We start from the raw sequence: 24,632 nt of genomic DNA, 5'->3' as shown, positions 1-24,632 counted from the left end.
TACAAGATATACACGTGTGTGGCCTTTGGATCTATGAATAATGCAGACGGTGCGATGTGAGAAAGCGACAGCGCAATGTGCTATAGCGCACAGATTGAGACAGACTCCACCATGACAGGCGAAGACAAACAAATTTCACATTGCTTGGGGAGCCTTTGCAAAGCTGACATCATAATGTCTCTTGTCTCTGTCAGAGAGAAGAAAGAGACAAACGGCTGCATAGAGCAGCTCTGCTGTTAGATGTTAGTAATATATGGTTCGATACTTGTTCTATTCAAGGATGCTCTCGCCTCGGTCTCACAAGTTTTATTACGCGAAGCGATCAGTGCGATATCACGTTGAGAAAACCGTCAGACCCTGCTGTAATGGAAAGAGTAACACGCCTGTTTCGCAGCTGATAAAAATGAACCACACCATCAACACCTCGAGTTATTTGCAGTTTTGCTGGTGTTTGTGGAGATCAGCGAGGAGGGACTGGAAGTGTTTTAATAGAAATCACAGGAGAAAGTCTGACTTTGGAACATTCCTGCAGATTAAATTCTTTTGAAAGCCAACACAGTTTTGGATTGTTTTGGGGGTTTGGGAGCCCCTGCGGACAATAAGTTGAAGTTGCCATGAGAACCAACTGTGAGCTTCTTGTCACAACATCTCCCTTAAAGTACCATGAAATGGTATTATTGTGTCTCTAATGTGAAGTATTTTTTGTTGTAACAAGACAGTGGGGAATCAGTCCTAGGTGTAAAACAGTCAGCTGTAAGTTACAGAGAGAAAAGGAAGTTTAATTTGATAGGACAGGCTGCAAGGCATGACTGTTGTAGTTCAAGTGTCCATTTCATTGGATGTTTAAACCATCCACATCCTTAGCTGCTAATGTGTTAAAAAGAGAGCGAACCAGAGAATGGTTTTTGGCAAAGATATCTTGTAAAATGTGAACTAATGAGGCTGATACCTGTCTAATAAAAGGATAAATGTCTACTAAATGTCTAATTGTATCTATGTAAATTTGGTACTATAATCTGACAATAGTAAAAAAAAAACGTGTGTTACGCAGCCATGTCTAGTTGTAATAAGTTTTATGACAATTATAACATCTAATGTCAGCTCAGAGCAACATATCCTGCACAGTAATTTAAATTTATGCTGAGACAGCTCTCCCTGCCACTGCCAACCTGCTGCTGCTTCCCTGCCAAACTGGTAGCAAGCATTTGGAGTCATTATATAGACATAGCTAATGTTCTCGGCAATGGCCTCATTTACTTTCACTGGTTATGTGGAGCCAGTAAAATTAAAACGAGATTGGTAAATAAACAGTGAAAAAGTCCACACGGGTACATTTTGAAGGATGTCAGCCCCTCTTGCTACCACTACTGTCTTTGCATATCATTGTACTGCAGGACCTGGAGGATAGAGAAAGTGACAAGCAGAGAACACCAGGAGCCGTAAACAGCCCATTTCTGGATTCCACTTTACCTCTGCAACTAAATTCCAAAAACCAAACCCAGTGAAGCATCTCCATCAGTCACATGGAAACCTTTATTTATTTATATTTCCATTGGACTGCTTATGTTTTATTCATCTCATTTTCACCATGTGGTTATGATTTTTTTTTTTTTTCCCCCTCTCTCAACTTCATTTTCTCACACGGGAAGGAACTATTGCTTGTTCAGGCGAGCGTGAACAGATGCCGGCACCGGTTGCCTGTGCTTACAGAAGGATCCATCCTCACGCTTTCTTGGTAAATTGAAGAGAACGCTCCCACTCCATCCAGTTTAACCTGAGTGGTAAAGCCCTGTAGCAAAGCTGACTGCACCTCTGCTCTCCAAAGCAGCTCGGTGCCACAGCTCCGACAAAAGGAGGATGAAAGTCAGCGCTGCTGGGCCATAAGTGGAATCACCGAGAGGTTCACATACTGTCTGACCCCCGGAGCTGATCTGATATCACCGCTCGCAGCTGATCCTGCTAATGTGGCGGGAATTATTCACTGTCTTTCCCTCAGTTCGGCCCTCGTCTCACAAAGATTAGCGCTGTTGTGTGGGAGAGTCAAGGTTAAAAAAAATATCTAATCAAGTTTACAAGATTATTTGTGTGGGTAAACAAATTAATTCTGCACTGAATGTGCTGCTTCACTGGAGGAAATTTTCCCACGTCACGTTAGCTGTGAACTGCCAAGAATAAAACCACACATCTCCTTTCTCAGGGGTGATAATGACATAATTGTAAGGCCATCCTGACAAAATGGTCGTTCATCACGTCTTATTATGCTCTGGGAAGAAATTTAAGATGGCAGCATCGATTTGTTTCGAGCACAAAGAGTGTGATGTTGGAGGAGCTGATTATCTTAATGAAAGGCTGATTCTGCTCTCTTAAGATGGGGAGGATCTTTGAGTTTAACCACACTGCTCAGCTCTCTTCCTGTGGCTTTTTGCAGCTGCAATATTTTACAGGAGTGCATGTTTGACTGGCATTCCTATTAGACAGTGAAACGCTGCGGAGAACGAATCGTCAAAAAATAACTTTCAATGTGAGGCTGTTTAATTGTCTCTTGTTTTTTAACTTGGCCTCTGATGCCCGTTAGTAATTAGCTGATTAATCAGATCTGACAACTTGTCAAGTTTCCCTCTGGAGAATTCTGATCTGAATTTGAATGAGGAGAGGTATTTGCTAAGAATAAAGCCTATTACACCAAGTCAGATTTTATTTATATAGCCCAATATCACAAATCACAAATTTGCCTTAAGGGGCTTAACAATCTGCACAGCATTAGGACACCTTCTGTCCTAAGAAGCTCACCTCTCTTGTTATAAATCCTCTCCCTACCCTCGCCTCCTGCTCTTCTCTTTCCATCAGACTTCCTTTTTCACCTTTTTTTCTGAGAATGAGGATTGATTAAAACAGGAGAGTGGTTCATTAGATTCTGACAAGCGACACCATATCTGCAGAACACACGTCCTTGGAGAAAGCCGTCTTAGCCCATGTGGCTTACCGTAGTCGATGCCATCTCCACAGCAAACACTATCCCCAAACTAATTGAAACAAGGTGCTTCGCTGGCCCGCTATCTGCTGGGGTGACAGTTATGCGGCTCTCGCAAATCCGTCCGTGAAAACTGAGGAGCTTGATTAAAATGTGCCTTTCTTAAGTGCTCCATCAGTGTTGTTTCCCAGTGTGGGAAAATAGCTTTTCTGTGATACAAACAAGTTGTCACGGACATTTTATCTTCCACTGACACTGGAAGCAGGGTTGTCTCCCTGGCAGGTGTATATTGCCGTGCCAATCTAAAAATCTACTTCAAAATGAAAACAAAAAGTGCTACTGCCAAATCCATGCATAATATAGCTAGTGGTGTTTACACAAATCTTGGTCTTGATGGTGACAAAACTATGTACAATGGTGGGATGAAGGGCTTGATAGCTTCTTTAAGTGTCTATTTGTCATTGCTCTGATAGAGTTTACTGAAGGCTAAAAAAAAAGCTATGATGGCTGAATTATTGACTCTAGAAACACACAACTCTCCTGAGTGCTTCTAAATCCAAAGACTATTAAAATGTGCCCTTTAACAAGGAAACAAAATAATTATTTCATGCTCTGATATTGTCAGTCCTGGTAGCTCTGTGAGCTGCTGAACAAATGTACTGCAGCTATCAGTTTGGTCACCTTCCTTCTCTGCAGACAACACTTGGCTAGCGTTTACTGAGGCCCAGTGCTGCAGCCTTGAACAGCGGCCAGCAGTGGGCTCTCTCACCTGCCATGTCTGAGCCGCGCTTGTCTAAGACTGTTGGGATGCACAAAGATGCTCTTTGAAGTTAATGAAGCATCAGCATACTTCTCTACCTCCACCACCCGGTCATTATGCACAGCCAATGTCAAGGCTGCACAGAGCACTTCAAAGAATTAGCAGGTAATGCCATGCTCACCCTCGAGTTCACCTCTAACAGTTTATTCATGTCATCATATCCGATGCGAAGTCCACCACGAGCTGATCTACAGTCACAGAAATCTCCTCCAAACTGAAAGATTTCTTTTACACGTGTACATGAAGCTTAATGGCGTTCAGTGGCGGTGTGAGGGATTATGCTGACATGCCCACATTAAGACAAGGATAGGCTAGCATTTCACCACGTCAGCAAGGAGCACAGTGTATGATCCTATTGTAACATATCCATGTTGCACCTGCATGAGACGCAAGGGCAGGACAGCTGTGCCCCTGTCTGTACACGCCGCTGCACCCGGCTCTCCATCCTACAGCACCAAACCATACTAACGTCTGACAGTCGAGCTGTTTTGCAATTTGACTGGGCGCCATGTTTGGAGCTGAGGCTCTGAACTGTGGAGGGGAGGACTGGCTCTCCTCCCTTTAACTTGTCACTGTTACTATGGGAACTGGCAACATGCTTTTATGGCTTGTATGGGACCCTTTGGGATTGCATCCTAAAGAGAAATTCATGTCTAACAATATAGAACGACACTTGCATCCAGCCAACCTATGACTACAGAGGAACAGACCACCAAGTGCTTTGTGACTAAATATATACTGTATATACTCAGGATATGTTCTGGCATGAGGGCACTTACAGTATAACTCCAAATATCAAGGATGGAGTTATTTCAGGCAAAGGAAAAACACTTCAAGTCAGAATTATGTCTCTGAATGAGACGTAAAAAACCAAGGCATAATGACAGGAAGTAACAACCATGTCGAGCTGAGAACCACAGAATTAAAATCAGTCATTGCATTTCCTTTAATCTACTGCTGAACATTTTTCTCAAAGTTAAAAAAAAAAAAAAAAAAATTTTTAGATTTCAATTTTGTGTGCAGACAAATTGAAACTGAATACGCTCAAATTATGTACCCACGCACTGCTCACCTCAGTCACTCCATAAAACTATACGGACAAATGATGAAAACAAACAGAAGGACTACTGGGACAATAGCAGTGTGGTTTGTTAATTTAAGCAATCAATGAAAAAGCAGAAATAGAAAATGACTTTAGTGCCATTGTTTTGTCTTTCCAAAGGGATACAGTACTTTATGCTTGGCAGTACAATCTTTTCGGAACACAATTACTCAATACAAGCTGGTGCAGGGCGATTTCCTGAAGGTAAATTACTTCCTCACTTTCCTGTCTGATAAGTAAAGGCTGTTCAAGCCCCTTTTGAGATCTATTATCACACCACTAACCCGCCTACATTGGATGCAGGTGCTGACATCACATACTACAAAGCCGCTTTGTCCTAGCCTTACCCTTAACAGTAGGAATAGCACGCTGAATGAGAGGAAACAGAAAAGAAGGTATGCAATGATACTGTAAGGCACAGCTGTTCACTTCACAGCAAGCACAGCGTTCCCAGAGACACAACATGAGTCAACATGCAAAGCAATGCAAGTTAGAACACCCCCGCTTCCCAGAAACCCAGCAGCACAGAGAGTCAAGGGGGGAAAATCTTACCATTCTGACCAGAGCAAAACTGTGACAGTCTCCCAGTACCACACACACACACACACACAGCTTGTACCAATAAGAGGAAGATCCCCACATCTTGTATACGTTGTAGGAAGGGCTTTGAGAGCAAAATATCGTCTCCTATGGATAAGAACCCAGAGGAACCACAGTGCGTGTGTGCCAACAATTATGTGGAAGGCAAGGGAACTGAATCAGTTTTGTTCAGCATTTTGTTTTCCCCAGAAGACAGACAAAGAGGAGACAAAAAGAATGAGCGCAGAGCTCAACTGCGAAAGAGGCACGGGCTGTTTGGAGAAATGTGAGCGTGATGCGAGCAAACTATGATCAATACAGTACCCTCACCTCAAACCCACATTTTGCTTGATGTTATTTTAGGTGCTGATAATAGACCTGCTTTATATCACTCCCACGCATGCGCCTGGGTGCGTAACAGGGCAGGCTGGGAGGGAGCGGCTTTTATGTTCTCACAGTGTGTGTGTGCATGTGTGTGTGTGTGTGTGCGGAGTTCTCATACACAAACACAGAGGCTTTTTTTTTCTCCTCTAACCTTCCACACGGTGCAGTAGGGAGCCGCACAGCTCGGGCAGGTGGGAACCACATCGAAAACATAGGCGGTCTGCTCCAATCACCCGGTCTGTGCTTGTGCATGGATGTTTGTGTTTATTTGTGCGGATGGGGGTCTGATGGTCCCAGACAACATTTTTTTTTTTTTTTGTGGGGTATTGTATTGATGCAGGCCATGCCAGACTCACTGAAGAAACAGAGAACGGAAAAGACTGCCGCAGACAACCTACCTGTGATGTTGACGTCCACGATGCCAGTGCGAGTCCCGATGCCGTTGGTAGCGTCGCAGACGTACGTGCCGGCCAAGTCGTAGGTCACCGGCCCCTTGAAGAACAGGGTGTTGTTCTTGATCTCCACATTACTAGGCAGGGAGCCGTTCAAGCTGTGGAGAGAGAGAGAGAGAGGCAATAATACAGACACCATAAAAAGGCGGAATTACACCAGACCACAGCAAAAAAAAAAAAGAAAAATCCCTCTCCCAGGAGCAGCAAAGCAATTCAAAGCGCATGAAAAATACAGTCTCTAGTGCCAAACAAACCTGAATGTGTGTGTGGGGGTGAGATAAATACCAGGAATATTTGACAGCGCTATATTTCAGCCGTCATCCATCAAGTCCAAACAAAATTATGAGGACAGGGAATCCCAGCAGGTCCAAACAGGTAAGACATAGCTGATGCCTGAGGACACTGAGGGTTTTTTTGGCATGTGAAATACAAAACAGACAGTGGTGGTGGGGTTGGTGGTGGTAGTGAGGGGGGGGCTTCCTTCCTAAACTACAGCACAGCTCACATGGCTGAACTCAAAACTCAGGGGAGCTGTCAAGAGAGGCAAATGATCAAGCGATAAATGCAGAATCTACCAAATGCTGAGCTGTCAATGGGAACTGGAGCCTCTTTCTCCTGCCCGAGATGTTTGTCTTCATGGTTCGCCGTCTCTACCGCGTTCAGACCCGCTCGTGTCCTTTGATCAGGTCAGCACACTTTGAGGTCATGGATCATGAGCACACCAACCACTCCATTCTATTATCTAAACCCCTTTTATGGAGCCCGGAGGCTGACAAAAAAAAAAAAAAAAAGGTATCAAATTGCGTCGCAATTAGCCATTTCCTGTTGCCTCCCCGTCGATAAGCCTCATCAGCTGCTCTGAATGGATCCAGCGCAAGTAAAGCTACAAACACGACAGCGATAATATTAAATAGGTCTCTGGTCCGACTGTGGTGAGCTGCTGCTGGGTGTTGGTGGCAGTTTTTGGTTTCTTCAAACAATAAAAGATGCTGCAAAGACTCCTGGGCTCGCTCTCCGTCAGTGAAACACTTTGAGATCCACTGGTGCGTGAGAACATTAAAAACAATGAAATGCTCCATTTATTACAGTGAAAGAAAAACAAAATGACATTACACAGGCAACAAAATTAGACCCCATGCTAACAATGGCCACACATCAAGCACTTAAGCTACTCTAAACAGGCCTTCAATAACAGGCTCTTCAGCGATAGGGGGAGAGAGAAACAGTGACGGGTTATTTGTTAATTAATCAATCATAAAATGTAAAATACAAACAGCTGGTCCATGTGTGGTTAAATTAATTCCACAGGGAGCATTTTCAGGACACGGCAGTATTAAAAAAAAAACAATTAGATTTTTCTCTATGAGGAACAAAGTGCTCATGGTTCAGAACAAAAAGTAATAAAAAGAGCTATGGTCGAGTTGTTTTTCATTGGCCACCGGTGTGATGGGTTTGCAATGGAGCTGCAAACAACCCTCAATACAGTATGTCACGATTCAATAATCAGTTACCTTGTGAGCCTCTATCAAATGCTGTTCTGCAAAGCCCAATTGATTTGCTGCAGAAATGAAATGCTAGCAAACTGCGATTCACCACAGATTCAGCCACAACCAGAGATGTCTGCATTTGTATGAGACATATGAATGTGTGTGTGTGTGTGTGTGTGTGTGTGTGTGTGTGTGTGTGTGTGTGTGTGTGTGTGTGTGTGTGTGCACGGAGCCTGAGGGGCATCAAAATGAAAGGCTAACAAACAGCTTGAGAGGGATGCAGATTCTTTGAGGACTGGCTGGCCTGCGCATGTGCATGCATTTATGTGATGTGTGTGTGTATAGATGTGGGTGACTTTAAGACTCTATACATCAACCCAGGATCCAGATTTCACTATAAATGGCAGGATGTTGTGGAGATGGCTTTAAACTTGAATGTAGAAAAACATGTATATGTGCCCCAGGCGCCAAAATCTGAAATTTCACTATTATTTGTATTCAGGTCTCAAAAAGACAACTTATTAGAGGAGATTATATTACATATTATATTCATTAAAAGAAGGAATAAAGAATGCTCTCTGGACTTGAAACTAACAAGTAAGTGGCATTAAAGGATGGTGTCGTTTAATCAAACATCCATCTGTTTAGTTGGCCTGAAAAGCTTTTGAACATTCATGTTTAATGTGGGATTTCATTCTGTTGGAATAGCCACAGTGTTTCCCTAATATGCATTCAGATTATGCGCGCTGCTGCTGAAATTCCACATGGTTAATTAATATTCATGACAAAACGTAACCTGGAGCTAGTATGAAACGAAGGGGATCCTACCACACACCCACAAACAAATACAAGCACGCACAGTGTATGCACATAATACCTGCACATTTCCCCCTGATTACTCACGTCAAGTTTCTAATTAAACAGATACAGCTATACAGTACGACAGAGTACCGCATCAGACATCTGTAGGGAATACCACCGAACCTTGTGGAAATACTGCACCTCCGTGGGGTTGGCACGCCATGTGATCAGAATATGAATAAAACTATTTCGATTCATTTGTGAACACAAAATAAAAATTTGTGCCCGAGTCATTATCGAGAAATTAAATATTAAAATTTTAAGCAAATAACTCAAAAGTGGTGTAATTTATTTGTACATCGTTTGTGCACATTTGTGCAAGCAAAACAAACATCTGCGCTTCTCACAGTTCTCACAATTTATTAATCTGGTGTGTAATGCTCATAACTTGAGAATTAATGAAGCAAACATGTTTGTTTTGCCTGCACAAACCTGCACAAATGATGTGCAAATGAATGAATTGCCACTTTGGAGTCATTTGGACATGATTGAGGTGCTGAGGCCTGCACTTAAAAATATAATGTTTAATTTCTCACAAACAGTGCGAGCACAATTTTTTTATATGGGGCGCAAACTTCAAAGAGGTACAAACTTAAACTAAACTGGTGTAACTTTGTCCTGCACACTCAGCATTTTTTTTTTCTGGAAATACATATGAATTTCCAGACTTCAGAGCCTGAAAGACTGGCTCATTAAGTTTATGTTATGAGATTATCTATGTGTTGAGGCATTTCATTCTATGGGATTTATTTCTACAGCGATCTGGGCCTCCAGAGTCCTTCAAGTGTCAAAAGCTGCTGGGAAATTGAACATGAATAACTCCATCTGTAGCGGTTTTAAGGCCATTTTCAGCTATCCCTCCACCAACGCACGAAAATAAGTGGCAGGATGTAACGCGCTTAGGGAAGCGCGCACAACAGCCAGGCTTCTGAAATCCTGAGGGAAACAATGACCCAGAGACAACATTAGCAATATTTAGTAACTGGTTATGTTAAATAAAAAGATGCATCAGCCTTTGAAGCCTCTGTGGTGTCAGGACTGGCTGCTCTGATGCTTTAGAACCAACCTGACTTATATAATTTAAAGGGGAATTAAGTAACGTGAGTTTTATCCACAGCTATTAGTGACCGAGGAAGTGAACCAACAGTTCTCTCTGGCGGCTTTTAATCGACATGAATAATAGAATCACATTTTCAATAGAGATAAGTAAGCTAGCTAATTAGAGCAGAGTTTGAGGTAATCACACTGCGAACAGCCGTAATAACAATAATACTGACGCTATTATTTATAGCATCCCATATCTGCGAGCAAGTCAAACTGTATCATGCTAACGTTGGAAAATGGCTTTTCAGGGAAACAAAGGAAAGGAACCTATTAAGTCTGAAATCTTAAAACACAAGTAATTGAGTTACTTGTGATAATAAACAACTCTGCAGCCCTCCCTTCCCACCACTAACTATTCCTGTGCCTGTTGAAAGCTCCAATACAGCAGGGCGAGTCAAAAATGCCCTACAAACAAACATCTCAAAAACAAACACTATAGTTCAAACAGGTTGTGTCCTTTTTTTACTCTCGTCTGCTGTTTCACTGCAGCTCCCCATTAACCCATTTTGAGAAACAGCTTTGGCATTGTGCTCTAAGAAAGAACAAAAGAAAAAAAATCAAAAGGTGTTTGGATTGTGTATATGCCAAGGCTTTATGCACACTCCACACACACAGTGCAGAGAAACATGAACAGAAAGTTTGAAAAAGTGATTGCTGATGTTACAAATAAAGACTTTTTTTCAGCTGCTGCAATAATGCAAATGATTTAGAAACACAAATTCTCTGAACTCAATGAATAAGATAAATACTATAACAATTGATTGTCTATGGAAATAATGTGGATCTGTATCAAAGTCATTAACATTTATTGGATGTGGCTACACCTTTACCGCACGTGCGCGCGGGTGTGTGTCTGTGGTTAAGTGTGACGCAATCCTGCCGGCCTGTTCCGGATCGTTCCGTCACAGTCCTGTGCTGACCTCCACACTGGAGCCCTGGGGAACCTTCACAACAGATTTGGCATCTCATTTTCAGTGCAGCAATGGCCGTCCTCTCCTATCTGTCAGCACAGTGCCCTCGTCTTTCTAGATCACATCTCCTCACCCTCCTCCTCTTCTCTCCCTATCTTCCCCTATCTCCCTACATCTCCCTTTGCCAGCGATTAAAAAAAAAAGAAAAACAAACAGGGCGAAATCTTCTCTGTCTTGTCTTCTTCCGCTGCTTCTGTGTTTACATCAGTGTTTCTGCCCTGGAAGCTAAATCTATACATAAGAAAAAAAAAAGAAAAAAAAAGTAAAAAAACCTCCACATGCCTCATTAAAATCTAACAGTGGCCCACTGAGAAGATAAAATGAGGGCACAATGCTCTATTAATCCACATCCACTGAAGTCCACTCAAGACATATTTTTCAACTCAACCGTCACCGTGCAATTACAGGGCAAATTGCTATATTTAGCTGTTAATTTTAACCTATAATACCTTTAATTCAAAACCGTGATTTGCTTTATATTCAAAGAGCTGCACTCACTTTTTTTTTATTTTTTTTTTATATAAATTTTTGTGTCTGACATCAAAATGCAGTGAAAAGTTTGATCAGTGCAAATTAAAGCAAACAGCCCTGTGTTCTAGTTGTATTCCTTCCATGTCGCTGTGCTATATATTTTAACGACATAATTTCTACATGACCAACTTTCATACCGTTACTCAAAGCAGATCAAACCTGGGGTTATTTGGTGAGTCCCAGAGGCCTTGAAAACATGTTTGTATCTCTTTCTTGCTTGTGTATTTGCAGCGATAGTCTCTGAGGCAAAAAACACTGATGTCAGCCCTGCGGTATGCCAGCCTAATCCACTGCTCCTACTCCAGCTCCAGCTCCAGCCCCCTGCTCTGTGTGTCAGGGACAAACCGCTGCCTTCTGGGCCCTCCAGAGAGCACAACAGCACTAACAATGACGCTTTCGTACCCCTCTACCTGCATGCTGGTCCTCAGACTTCAAAGCAAAAAGCCCCAAAAGCAAAGCTAACCGTGCTCTGTTTGCATTTATCTCCCAGTATCTGTGACCGTCAGGCAGATAGGGGTGTGTGTAGCTGCTGTAATAGGCCCATTGTGCTGTGCCTCGGGTCCTAGTCTTATCTTCATTACCCGTTTTATAAACAAACAAATAAACGGAGACACATTTCTGGTGAGGATGAAGGAAGTTTCTGTGTTTTTATCTTTGCAGATTACTTTGTTGTATATGTATGCCTTGAAACAAATGTTAGGAGGGAACAGACTCCATTAGCCTGGGCCATTTTATAAAATAGTCTTCCACAAAAACACTTTTTTTTTTTTTTTTTTCCAGTAAGAAATCTAACGTGAGAGAAACAACACGTAACTGTCTTTCTTTCTTTCTTCGGAGCCTTAAGGGCTTTTAGGGTTTAGTCAGACTCACAGTTTCCACTGGTAGATTGTGACAGGGGGGTTGGCATCGGCCCTGCAGGTCAGCTGAACATTCTGACGGTTCAAGTACCAGTTCCCATCGAAGCCCTCGATCTTCACGTCAGGTTCATCTGCAAGGAAGGCACGAAGATGTCAGCTCATCCCTCCACAGCATCACACAAGAAACATTGTTTTATCATAATACCTCTGCTGAAGCGTATCAATAATCCGGCAGTGAGATCATTAGAGAACAGTGATGCTCTAAGAACAACAGATCCATTCATTACTCTTGTAAGGCAGTGAAATCATCCTGATTATAATGTGTGTCCTTTAGCTAGGTGCGTATATGATCCAAAACTGTAAAATGTTAAACTGTTGCGTTTTCAAAATCCCATCCTTTGTTGTAAAAAATTCAATTTAACTCGACTCATGGGATAACAGCTGGGTGAGGTGTTGATCAGCTCCGTTTATTTGAACAACAGCTGAAAACATCAGAGCCGTTTCCTCACACCTTTAACCATTTGAGCTGTGCTGCTATTTTACACTCAAATTGATGATTCAAAATACAAAGTAAGTGAAGTGTAATTTGATGCACACCTGTAAGACAGATGTGGAAGGGAAGTAGTGAAATTCTGCAAAGTGTCAGCACAAAATTGATTAAAAAGTTACTCTGAATAAATTTATATATTTTTAAAGTTTTGGATTTTAGAGGTTTTATCTTGAGTCATTAACATAAAATCTAAATTTCAGGGGGGAAAATCATTTTAAAAATACTATTTACTTAAAGGAAGTCTGGTGCATACTACATAAGCTTATTTGTGTATATTTCTCTTCACTTGCTGTAACTGGAGGGTTTCTGAGCTGTGTTTACAAAAGGATCTTGTTTACTATAAACTATGCTGATCCGTGTCCTCTTGCAACTGGACACACAACTTTTGAGTGCATGACATCACAAAGTAGCAGATTAAAGCAGGTTTGAATCCATCGGCTCTGAACAATACAACACTGGAAACCGTCATATAAACGGAATTAGCATTAGCATTAGAGTTTTAGGAAAACAGGTTCTTACACTGCACATTGAGCACCACGCTGTCCGTGATCTTCTCATTTCGGTACGTCACGATACACGTGAGCCTCTGTTTGTGGGTCTCGCGGCTGGGCACCACCACGTAGTTGCTCCGTACCGTCACCGTCCCATTTTGGTTGCGGGTCTCCTGGAAAGTGGCCTCGCCCTTCAACCTGGTGTCCCATTTGATCACACTCGGGGGCTTGCCATTGGCCGATACACAAGTGGCGACGGTCATCTTGCGTTTCTGAGGCCTGGCCACAATCGTGGGCGTCGTCAAGGTCATACGTGTCATGGGCCGAGCTGCAGATGAGAAAAGCAATCAAATTAGCGAAATGGAATTAAAACTCATTAAACAAGGATTTTGCCATTTTTGCTTTCAGTTTCAATCTTACTTTAATGTGTAATTTTGTCTACTTTACCCACAACCAGCCTTAGATTTGATGAAAACCGCCATTTGAAGTAAATTAAACTGCGAGGCTGAGATGAAAACGGTGTTGTAACTCAAATCAGGCGAAGTTTTGCTTCTTTCCCCCCCTCAAAGCCAAAGCAGTTGTCAAAGCTCTCACAGATGTAGAAGCCACTTGCCTACCCAAATGCACAGTCATCCAATTTGAATCCTTTGTGAGTTGCCAATTAGCAATCTACTTTTAGTACATCAAAAGGCAGGCTTGAGCTTGAGCGAATGCACAACTGAAAGAGATAGGCCATGAGGAGGCTTCTTTGAACGCTGCCAGTCAGTTATCTGCACACAGGTTCCTGACGTTCACTGAGCCGCAGAAGCCTAAAAAGACCTGAGAGGCTCAGTGACACAAAATGGGGACTCAGAGCTAACAAGAAGCTCTTGTTAGGCAACAGGGACTACTTAAGCCAAGAGCTTTTTCTTTACTGGGACTTAATGGAAAACACACCGACACTTAATTTTGAATTAGATCTTTAATCAGAGTCAGCACACAACCTTTTCAAAGCTGCCTCTCTCCAAGATAAACTACATCTCAGGCCCTGCGTTTTTTTTCTCCACAAGATGAGATTATTCAAGCCGAATTACACACTCTGAAGTGGCCTTATTGATTTTCGTCTAACCTGCCATTTTTATTGACTGCTCTCTGCGGCGGTTTCCTATTTTATAAAAGCCATATGGGGCAAACTGGGATTGGTGTTAAACGACACGTCACTCCAATCATCACATCATGAATCCGTCACAATGATTTTCATCTCAGCGCCTTGCATGTACACTCTACGAACGAGACCCTTGTAGACTCAACCAAAATATGGCAGTCAGAGAGCTTCAGAAAACAGAGACAGATCTTCTGTTCTGAAGGAATTCAACCTATTTTACAACAAAGCCTGTGGCAATGTTACATTGAAGTGTTTTCTTTTAGTCTTTCACTAAAAAGGAAGATGTCAGTTTGACCCTGCTATCTGATTCTGAAAAATGTTCTTTTTCCGCCTAAAGTCAAAGAGAAACAACATTAGAGTGACAGGTTTAACATCCTCAGACTGCTCATCAGGGCAGCGGTAACATATTTGAGAAAATTGCTCCTTAACTCATTTTAAGATGTAGCTCCTGATATTTTTTTTTGTTATCTTGGCTTAAAACATAATTACACATTCATGATTCACTGCAACAATCTTATCTGTACAATCCATCTTTCTTCTAAAACGTGCAGAAACTTAACTTAAAACAACCAATTACTAACCGGGGCGTATAACCCTGGGTTCCAAAGTCATCAGATTGTGGCTCTGACTGTAGATGCTTTTCTGATATTACACAGTGATCCTATTTCTTTCCATCTCCGTCCAGTGAAAATCAGGTATCTCCAGATTTGGTGGTTTTGTATTTTTTAGACGAACTGAAGGATTACAGTTTTCCTCACTGGACTGAGAAAATTCTCCTTCTTCTTCAGCCAAATACAATAATGTAAAATCCCAGTGAATTATGGGGAAAATTCATCATCACAAAGCTAAAAAGAGGACTCGCAATTTGTTGGCAAACAACACTTTGGCAATACAGACTTCATCATTGAAAGTTGCTGAAAATTTTGGTGCGACTTGTAACAGGTCAAGCTTTTAAAGATAGTAACTTAAATTAAAGAAGCAAAAATTTCTTGTGTGGGCCAAAAACACATTGAAAACCTATGCTGAGTGTCCAACTACCGCCTCCATGGAGATAAATCAGGCCGGGATAAAGGAGAAAACAAATTCTATGACAAAAAAAAAAAAGAAGAACTAAAGTTAAATTGCTAACATTCAGAACTCCACAGAGGTTGGAGTGTTCTGACTAAAACACAAGATATTGCCAGTTTTATCATTCAAATTGCATCTGTTTTAGATTTAATCCTACAGTAAAGTCAGCAGTAATCTCCAAGATTTTAACATTTCACTATTTCTCTATGAACTCTTACCAAATACAGTGAGGTTGACCATGTTCTCTCGGTTGCCCGCAGGAAATGTGGTATACTCGCAGATGTAGGCAGCTTCGTCAGACAGCTGCAGGTTAGAGAACACGATGGTGGTGTCCTCCAGCGAGGGCGTGCGATGACGAACCGCAGCCTGCTTGAAGCTGACCCGCTCCTTGAAGGGCTGCAGGACTGACACGCCGAGGGCCGGGTTGGCTATGGCCACGTTCTGTTTGGTGCCGTTGAGCAGCTTCTGCCAGGTGACTTGAGAGATCTTGACTGGTGGGTTACTGTTGATGAAAATGCAGCGCAGCTCCACTTGCGAACCCACAAAGCCAGACTTACTGGGGTCCATCTGTACCATCTGTCCGTTGCCAGCTAGAAGTAACACAGAGAGGAAAGAAAAAAAAAAAGTAATTACGATTAACAGGTGTCCAAGGCCAAGCAAAGCACTTCATTCAATTGCAAGTACATGCACTAGAAGTCAAGGAGTCAATTCGGCCTCCTAGGTAGTACATGCACACATGACACTCAGAGGGAAACTCATGGATTCCGCCACGCACTCCCCATATGCTACGGAAGCGCCGTCTGCTCCCTATACATCAGCGTAAAAAGTCGGTACGCGGCGGTGGTTGTGTGCAAAAAAGCTGGGGGGAGTTGCTATTAACATAATGGGCACATCTATACAACGCTGTCTTTGTCCACGAGGGTGCTGTTTCTGATGAGATGGGAGGGCTGAGCGAGAACCAATACATCACTAATGAATGGGCACAAGGGCAATGAGTTGGAGCCAAGTCATCGTCTGCTGTGCTCACCCTCCACCTACCCAGCAACACACTGGCTAGGCCCATTGTAATTTTAATTACTTTTTACTCACAAATACTTCAATGACTGCCTGGAGCTCCTATTAAAAGAAACAATGTGGAGTCCTGTGTAGGCACTCAAAACAATGAGAACACACACATTAGCCATATAAAAAAAAAAACACAAGTAATTATGCCCTTCTCCTTACTATCTAAGCATATGAGGAGTTTGATAGTAGAAAAAAAAAAAAAGTCAATTAGCAAAGATGGACCTTCTGTAAACTCGCCTGTGGTTTAGTCTTTCATGCTTATGTTGACCTAAACTGAAGTGTCAGCTCCCTCCTCTCTCAGGATCATCTGCTTTTTACTCGATGCCTGGTATGGCCACTGATTAACAGTTGACATCCTTGAATTAGACACTCATTAAGACTACCTGCTTTTTATCTAGAACTGAAACAATTAGCTGATCGACAGAAAATGAACATGAATATGAGATAAATATGAGAAACATTCAATAGTTCCAGCTTCTCAAACTCGAGGATTTTCTCTGTTTTAGATCATTGTAAACTGAATACCTCAAGCAGTTCTTGGTTTGTTGGACAGACAAAACAAACACTGAAGTTTTAACCTTGTTACTGTGAAACTGAGACGAGTATTTTCTGACATTTTACCGACTAAATAATACAAAAAGTTTGAAGATCCATCCATATAAAATAATCATTGCAGCGCTTCTTTTATCAACAACACTTCCTCCTCACGTCCTTCAATCTGAGTCTTAAATGCAGAAAAACATCTAGAACCTTCATTTAAACCTGATCTGGGGTCTGAAATGACTGCAGTCTGAACAGATGTGTCATTAAACTACAGCAGGGCTCCTGCATCCTGTTGTCTTTGACACATCTTTGTTATCTCAGGCTCTGATTTATGTTCCTTTCCAGGTGAAGCCTGATGATGTCCCATTTCCTCGTCCGACAACCCCTGGCTGGGCTCGTATTTACAACCAGCCGCAGCTATAATTATCTCCTGCGGATAGGTGAGGACCCACAGGAAGAAGGACTGAAATTCTTCCGTTAATCACACCGGACTCATAAAGCCACCAGTGAATCAAGTCATAAACAGAGAGGAAATATGTTGTGGCCTCAAGTGGAGGACTGGGGCCGGTACACATGCACCACAAACAGAGCAGCTCTTTAACACTGAGTAACTGCATCACAATGATGAATAATCCCTGTGTTCAGAGATAAAGTTTCCACAGGGGGTTTTAAAATGTGTAAGAATACATGAGAGAGATCCATTTATGTATAACCCCACTGAATACAATATCTCATGTAGTCTATCTTCAACGATACAGGAATCTGAAGAAGAGAGGAGAGGAGCTCTGTGCATGCAGCTGTCAAACTGTCTAAGCAGCAACAGAAGCAGCAGCAGCAGCAGCAGCAGCAGAGACTATTCTGAAAATTTTTCTTATAAACTGTAGGTAGTCAGCCGAAGGACACCGGGGCACAATACATGCATGAAAAAAGGAAATAGTTGGTGCAGGCTGTGGCTCTAGAAGACCATTAAGATGAACAATTTATTTCTTTCCGTCTTTCACAGTGGGCGCACAACTCTCAGGTTGAATGGCTTATGCTGGAAAGCAGTGCATTACGAGAGAAAGACAATTTCTTTCCATTGTTATATGCTCTCATTCAAGTACAGCCTGCGCTGTCTACATGAAATCATATGAAAAAACAAAGTGACAACCTTTTGCAGTTACTGAGTACATATCATCTTTCATTTCCTTCTGACCACATCAGCAAGAACCCTCTCTATAGAGATTTAAACTTGAGGGATTCGAAGATGACAGATTGATTTACTAATACAGTTTGACAGGGAGGACTAGCAACCTTGTCATCTGTACCCTGAGAAACACCTGTGTCCTTGTGCACCTCAGGGCAATTCTTTACTCCATTTTATCACAGCTTAGATTACCAGTTGTGGCAGCTATAGTATGATATTTTTTAAACTAGCAAAACACAATTTACTGTGTGACAACACTAGTTAAAGTTTAATCTTAAGTTGGTGCGAAGCGGGGGACTGTGTGCTCAGGGGGGCTGTAAAAACTCATAAATATGTACCTGGCCAGAGCTCACCCACTCAAATGCTAAAACAATACTGGCAGGGGCTGGCTTTATAAGAGGTTTGCAGCCCCTCCCTCCATCGCTCTGCCCTTTCCTCCTTTGATTCCGATGCTCCCCACTCAGATTGAACCAAATAAACAGCAGCTCACTCAAATGGAATCCAGAGGAATAGGCATAATTATGCAGCCACAGAGCCCAAATCCCCTCCGTGAAGGACCAGGGGCACCCACGGGGACCCCTTTCACTCAAGGACTGGAGGAGTCCTTGGCTGAGCACACAGTAAAGCTTTAATTACAGACTACACCACAGAGCAGCAAAGCCATAGAAGAACAGAGCCACATACATACAAGAGGCATTAAGAAGGTAGATTTTGTGAGGGTTATGAGAGCCGGTGGTACAGAAACAGAGGAGGAAAACAGAGGAAGAAAAAAAAAAAAAAGGAAGGCAAAGTAGTGCAGACGCAGAACTGGCGAGAGGCAGAAAGAGACAAAGAGGAGGGAGGAGCTTTAGGGAGATTTGTAGGTGTGCTGCAGGTTTGAGGTTGGCCAGCGTTGAGGCTTGTGCTGCTGCTGCTGCTGCTTTGTTCTGACACTGACAAGAGGGTGACTGGGGGACAGTCATGCTCTAATACACCTGAGGCCAGGCATTGGCTTGAGAGTTGCCAGTGGAGAGAGGAACCCTGCTTCTGGAGGGAAAAGCAATAGGACCAACAAACAAAGCAGAAAGTATGCCCGAGCTGGCAGAGTATAAAAAAAGAAGAGTGGTCTGATTCACACCAGGTGAGCTGACTTGGATGAAGGGGGACATAAGGGGCGCTATTAAAACAGCTGCTGTACCGTCTGGCCCTGCACTGATAGCAAGAGACTCCCAAGGCCTGTTCACAGAACTGTAATAAGATCTTGCCTGTCAGGCAACAAGAAAAAGCATGTGCTTTGTGATGTTTGCTTATGGCACACTGGACAACGCATGGGGCAAATAACAACCCTCAGTCAAATGGCGATCCCATGGTGTGTAGTTGATATCCAGGAATATACAGAACTGCAGGGCAAATTTTCTTTTTCTTTTTTTTTTTTTTACAAAGAATTGTGATCATAAAAGCTGACGAGTGAAAGTGTTTAAACCGATCGCAAATTTTGTTACCTGGATGGGAAAACAAATGTGAATATGAAAAATGAATGAGAAACATGACATTAACGTTTAATATTTGCTTTTTGTCTCTGCTGCAGAGAGAGAAAAAAATCAAATTAAAGTTTCAAGATCAAATACACTGCATTAATCCAGCCTTTTGTTCCCAGACATTCTTCCGTACAATATTAAACCAGACCTCTCTCTACATATAAAACAATACCACTACCATAAAAGCCTAAATTGAAAACCAGGGCTCCAACCATAAAACAACTGCTATTTGGCAGCTCATCTCGTAATGGATATGTAACACTATTGTCTTTTTTTTTTCCAGCTGAACTGGCCAACAACCAACAATATTTCACAAGACAATTATTGGCTTGTTTACCATCACTTGGGCCATTCCCATCCAAAGAAATATCCATTTGAGCCTGAGTCAAATAAAGTTCAGCATAATTCACCTCTCGCTTCAGCGATGTGAAGAAGGCAAAGATTAAATAGGACTGAATGCATATTTTAGAAGAGGCACTCATTAATGGCTTCTATTTAAAGCGGCACCAGGCTACTTGGCGCACTGTCAGTCCCAAACGGCAGCTCGACATCACTGTTTGAAGTCTGAAGACTTCAAAACCCAGAAAATGTGTAATGTGATGTCATTAAACTGTACTCTTCTTGGACCTAAATGTCGTCTTCTCTGTGGCTTTTCGGGGGTGGAGATGAAGGAGAGCTTCCATTTTCACTGGACCGAAACGCTCACTTGTCACTTCCCGTAAAAAAGGGAAGATTTCATGATTCTGTCCAATCCCAACATTAAAATTCAATTTAGGGAAATAGGTCAAACCTGAAACTCAGTTTTGTAGAGCTGCAACAGTCTGGTTTGCATCCACTTTGTGAGGCAGGCAGCTGAAATGGGAGTATACTTGGGTGTAAACTTCTTGCCAAATGCAGCTTTGAAGCTTATCAAACGAAGACACATCATCTCCTCATGTTTGATATGGTTACTCCATTGTTACTTAAGTGGGATGCTGATAGATAAAACATGGATTCAGCCACTCGGGATAATGACTGTTTAATGTAGTCCCAGTTCCCACGGCAATGGAACAGGCCTCTGAGCTCCCTTATTCATGACCACACATGGGGTGTTTAGGGGGAGTCCAAATCTTCTGTTTTACACACAGAGACACACACACACACACACACACAAAACCCACCCATTAGTTTTTTTATGATGCTTTTGTCATTCAGTATTTTAGAGCTCAACCAGTGGCATTCTGCTTACAGCACATTATCAAGAGACAAAAGCGCTTTCCAAAATGCTTTAGAAAATACATTTTGCTACATTTAGGGGCAACTGGGAGCTATTTCACTGTGCTGGAGGCAGGAGCAGCTACATTCTATGTATAATGTATAATGCTACTGGTTGACCCTGGCCATTCAGCTTTTTGAGACAGAGCAGTGTAATGTCAGATAATTTGTTTTAATCTACACTCAGACACTATTTGGTGGTGCTTCAGCTGGGTCTCTTGGGTAAACAATGGTGTACCTGCCAAAGTAGCACTCTTTACCCTCTGTCTCCCCAAGCAAACATTCAACTGCAGAGGCAAGCGAAACCTCGCTGGAACAGATGGTTAGTAGACCTGTTACTAATTTTCCACTATCTGGTTCAAATTTGAAATGCTCTTTTGTACAACACACTCGTTCATTGAGGACAATGTAACATCTGCTGCGCTGTAAATGTTAATGATTATCGGGAATATTTATTATGTTAGGCATCTTCCCAATCTGGAAATGCTCCACGAAAGGCGCTGTGCATTTTCATTTGAACTATTCCCAATGGCTGTTTGTTTGTGGGTGGGGGTGTGTTGGTGGGGTAATGTAATGACCGAGCGCCACAGCACAGTAATCGTGTGTTTTCCACTGGGGTTCTAAAATTACAACTTTCAGGTTGGCAGTGCGTAGCATCGTCCAGTCAACCGTACACACCGACTCTAACACCTAATGTAGTTGCATCCATCGTTTCTGAGGCAACACGAGGTTCAGAGCACAAGCCCACACACACACACACAAACACACACACGCGCCCCTCGAGCAGCTTTAAGGCATTTCAAATGTCAAGGGGATGCATCAGTTCGCCTGCAACAGAGCTTCTCATCTTAGTTCAGCTGGATAATGATTCATCTTTGAATGAAACACTGGAAAACACTGCTACTCCATTTTGTTATCAGGCGGTTTCAAAGAACCCAACACAGATGACACAGCAGAGTATATAATGCCCTTTTCGGGAGGCTCTTACTCTCCTCTCTGAGTTTAATATACACAGTGGGTAACAGTGCTTTCCTGTAATTAATGCTTTTTATTCTGTTCTAATAGGAAATATGCTAGGAGTAATCTGGGATTTTAGTTGTCTTTGACCGCGGCAATGACAAATAAGGCTGGGCCAAAAATAAGGCTTTTGCCCTAGGGGGAGAGAGAGTGAGAGAAAGAGAGAGAGAGAGAGAGAGAGAGAGAGTGTATAGCACGTATCAAGTGTAAACACAGTATCAGAGAGCTCTGACCCTCCTCCCTCCCCCTGCAGCTTAACTAAACAAGGCCACCATGGTTTCGGTTCTACAACACAAAGTAAACAGCACTGACGTTACCTGACCAAATGGCGAAATGACATCACCCACTGATACCAGATAGCAAGCACCTGTCAGTAAACAAAAGGCCAGGTCCAAGTGAAATGGAGAGAGAATGTCCCCCTACCTGGTAAATGAATGACTGTAAGTATTACAACTGTGCTTGTTTGACTGAAACTGGGGAAAAAACACAGGGAGCAGATCCAGGTATCACGAGTGTCTGAAAGTGTATCCAAAATATGTTGTGGTGTAAGAGCAGTAACAGCTGTATAATAACAGATTTTATCAGCCCAGACACGAGGGAGCACTTACGTAGACCAGACAATTAACAAAGCATTTCATCCACTGAGTGGGCTCAGCTCACACAATATGGGCTGGTTATTTTTCAATAATGCAAAAGTTTCCCTGGGCTTTCAAACGAGGACAGCTGTTCGAAGATCTTAATAGGAAAGAGATGATCAATAAATAAAAAGGTGGCCACAGGCGTGTGGCAAAGTGATGCATTATGGTCTCCGACAGGCCTGGCCCTTGCGGGCACAGGTGTGGGCTTGGCGGGTGCAGGATGTAAGGGGTGGGGGTTACATAAACGTGCTGTAGAGGATTTTGGGGGAGTTACAGGGGAGGGTAAGCAGTGAGAATGACACGCAGTGGGTCAGACGTGGTGAGCAGATTAGAGCACTCAGGATATTAAAGTGGAGGAGAGACGATGCTGCAGGCAATACACCTCCCGTGGAAATCTCAGTATTAGCACAGGGTGACACAGAGGCTATGTCCACATTTCTTTTGAGTTGACGAATACACAACCGCTGCAGGAGCATGCTGCTCCTCACGCCTTTAGGAGGCAGTACCTGTGGCAAAGGTCAGAGCGGCTCTGACTGAAATTCTTCCTCATGGCATAGTACAAGGGAAATTAATTTGGGTCAACATTAATTTGACAGGAGCACAACAAATGCATAAAAAGTGTAGATATGCAGGTAAACCTAGGTCTGCAGTCTGGTTGATGGCTTCTCACTTCAACTGCTGAAACAGTCGTACGTTGTAAAAAAGTAACAATGTTTGCTGGTTCACATCCAGGACGTGAAGATTTGTTACTTTTCTATCATCTGATATCTTTGGGGTTTTCTGTTGGTTGGATAAACAAGCAGTTTTGGGAACTTGTAATGGACATTATTTTGAATTATCAGACATATTATAGAAGAAAAATCATCAGAAAAATAATGGACAGAATAAGAAATTACCACTGGTTACAACAGCTGCTCGTTTTGCTTGCATGAGTCAGTATTAATGTTCTGTTTCTCAAAGTAAGAACCACAAACACCATCACTGAATATGCATTAGACAATGAAGCACACAGGATTATCTATACGAATGGTCTTGGAGTGGAACGTATAGAACGGGGGTGGCTCAGTCTGAGCCAGCACCGCAGCAGTACCCTATACCTCTGCTAAGCACCCAGAAAATACAGCATGAAACGCATATAAAGTCCTGCCAAAAAGTGCTGAGAAAGAGTCTGGCCCTGGACAACCATGCATGACAAATCCTTCTCTCACACCATCTGTTCCATTGTCCACAAGTAAAGATAAGTCTTGCATAGAGTACAAACACTGAATACTTCCATGTGATTATGCCGAGCACTTGTGTTGGATACATTATAAAACATTAAGATTTGAAAAATCAAACAACTATTCAGCTGAAACTGGATGATCAATTATTGGCTGAGCATGAGGAAGGAAATGGACGTGTGATGTGGAGCCCTTCTGCATTCTCAGTGAAAACAACATCATATGGGTGTAAATCCATACAGCCCAACTAAGGTGACCTTTAGAAATACTCAGCGAGAGCAAAGAATATTGTTTTTGGCGTCTGACCTGTGTTGACCTTTATTGGTGGAGTTTTTCTCTGCCTTTTTAACAAAGACCAGCTGATATCTAACAGGCAAACAGGCGGATGGAGGACTTTGGGGGGTAAATTGGTCCAGTATAAGCATGGAGAGAAGCACTGTTGCATGACCAGTGGCTTATTAAACCAAGAAAAGAGAACGTACAATCAATATTTGATTAGAGTCACTTGTGATTTTTTCAGACATTTCCACTGTGTGTTATCGGAGCGGCCTCCATAGATTTCTTGAAAGAAATTAGTGTTGTGCATATCATGCATTTTTAAAGATGTGTGGAAAAAAATAGAAGAACTGGCTGTCATCAAAGTGCATCTCTAATTGTGGTTGGGACATAAACAGGACAGCAGGGGCAATGTGCACACAGCTCTGCTTGTTGGTGTGTTGCACTAAGCTATTTTTCTCCAGCATTTCTGGCACAGGCCATTTATACAGCAGATTCATTAACATATAGGAGAGGGAATTCACACTCCAGCTGGAGTGGGCAG

General features: G+C 42.4%; 1 protein-coding gene across 1 annotated transcript in view; it reads right to left on the bottom strand.

Moving 5' to 3' along the window:
- nectin1b (nectin cell adhesion molecule 1b) overlaps window positions 1-24,632 on the bottom strand; it is a 76,306-nt gene that overhangs the window by 10,708 nt on the left and 40,966 nt on the right. Inside the window, exons 2-5 of the mRNA XM_056375000.1 lie at window positions 15,591-15,962; window positions 13,189-13,488; window positions 12,133-12,250; window positions 6,255-6,406 (exon numbers count right to left, since the gene is read on the bottom strand). Coding sequence (XP_056230975.1) covers window positions 6,255-6,406; window positions 12,133-12,250; window positions 13,189-13,488; window positions 15,591-15,962 — 942 coding nt within the window. The remainder of the gene's footprint in view (window positions 1-6,254; window positions 6,407-12,132; window positions 12,251-13,188; window positions 13,489-15,590; window positions 15,963-24,632) is intronic.

Source organism: Seriola aureovittata, chromosome 4 (genome assembly GCF_021018895.1).
Source record: "Seriola aureovittata isolate HTS-2021-v1 ecotype China chromosome 4, ASM2101889v1, whole genome shotgun sequence".
In the NCBI taxonomy this organism is placed as follows: domain Eukaryota; kingdom Metazoa; phylum Chordata; class Actinopteri; order Carangiformes; family Carangidae; genus Seriola; species Seriola aureovittata.
This window is presented reverse-complemented; position numbering and strand designations above follow the sequence as displayed.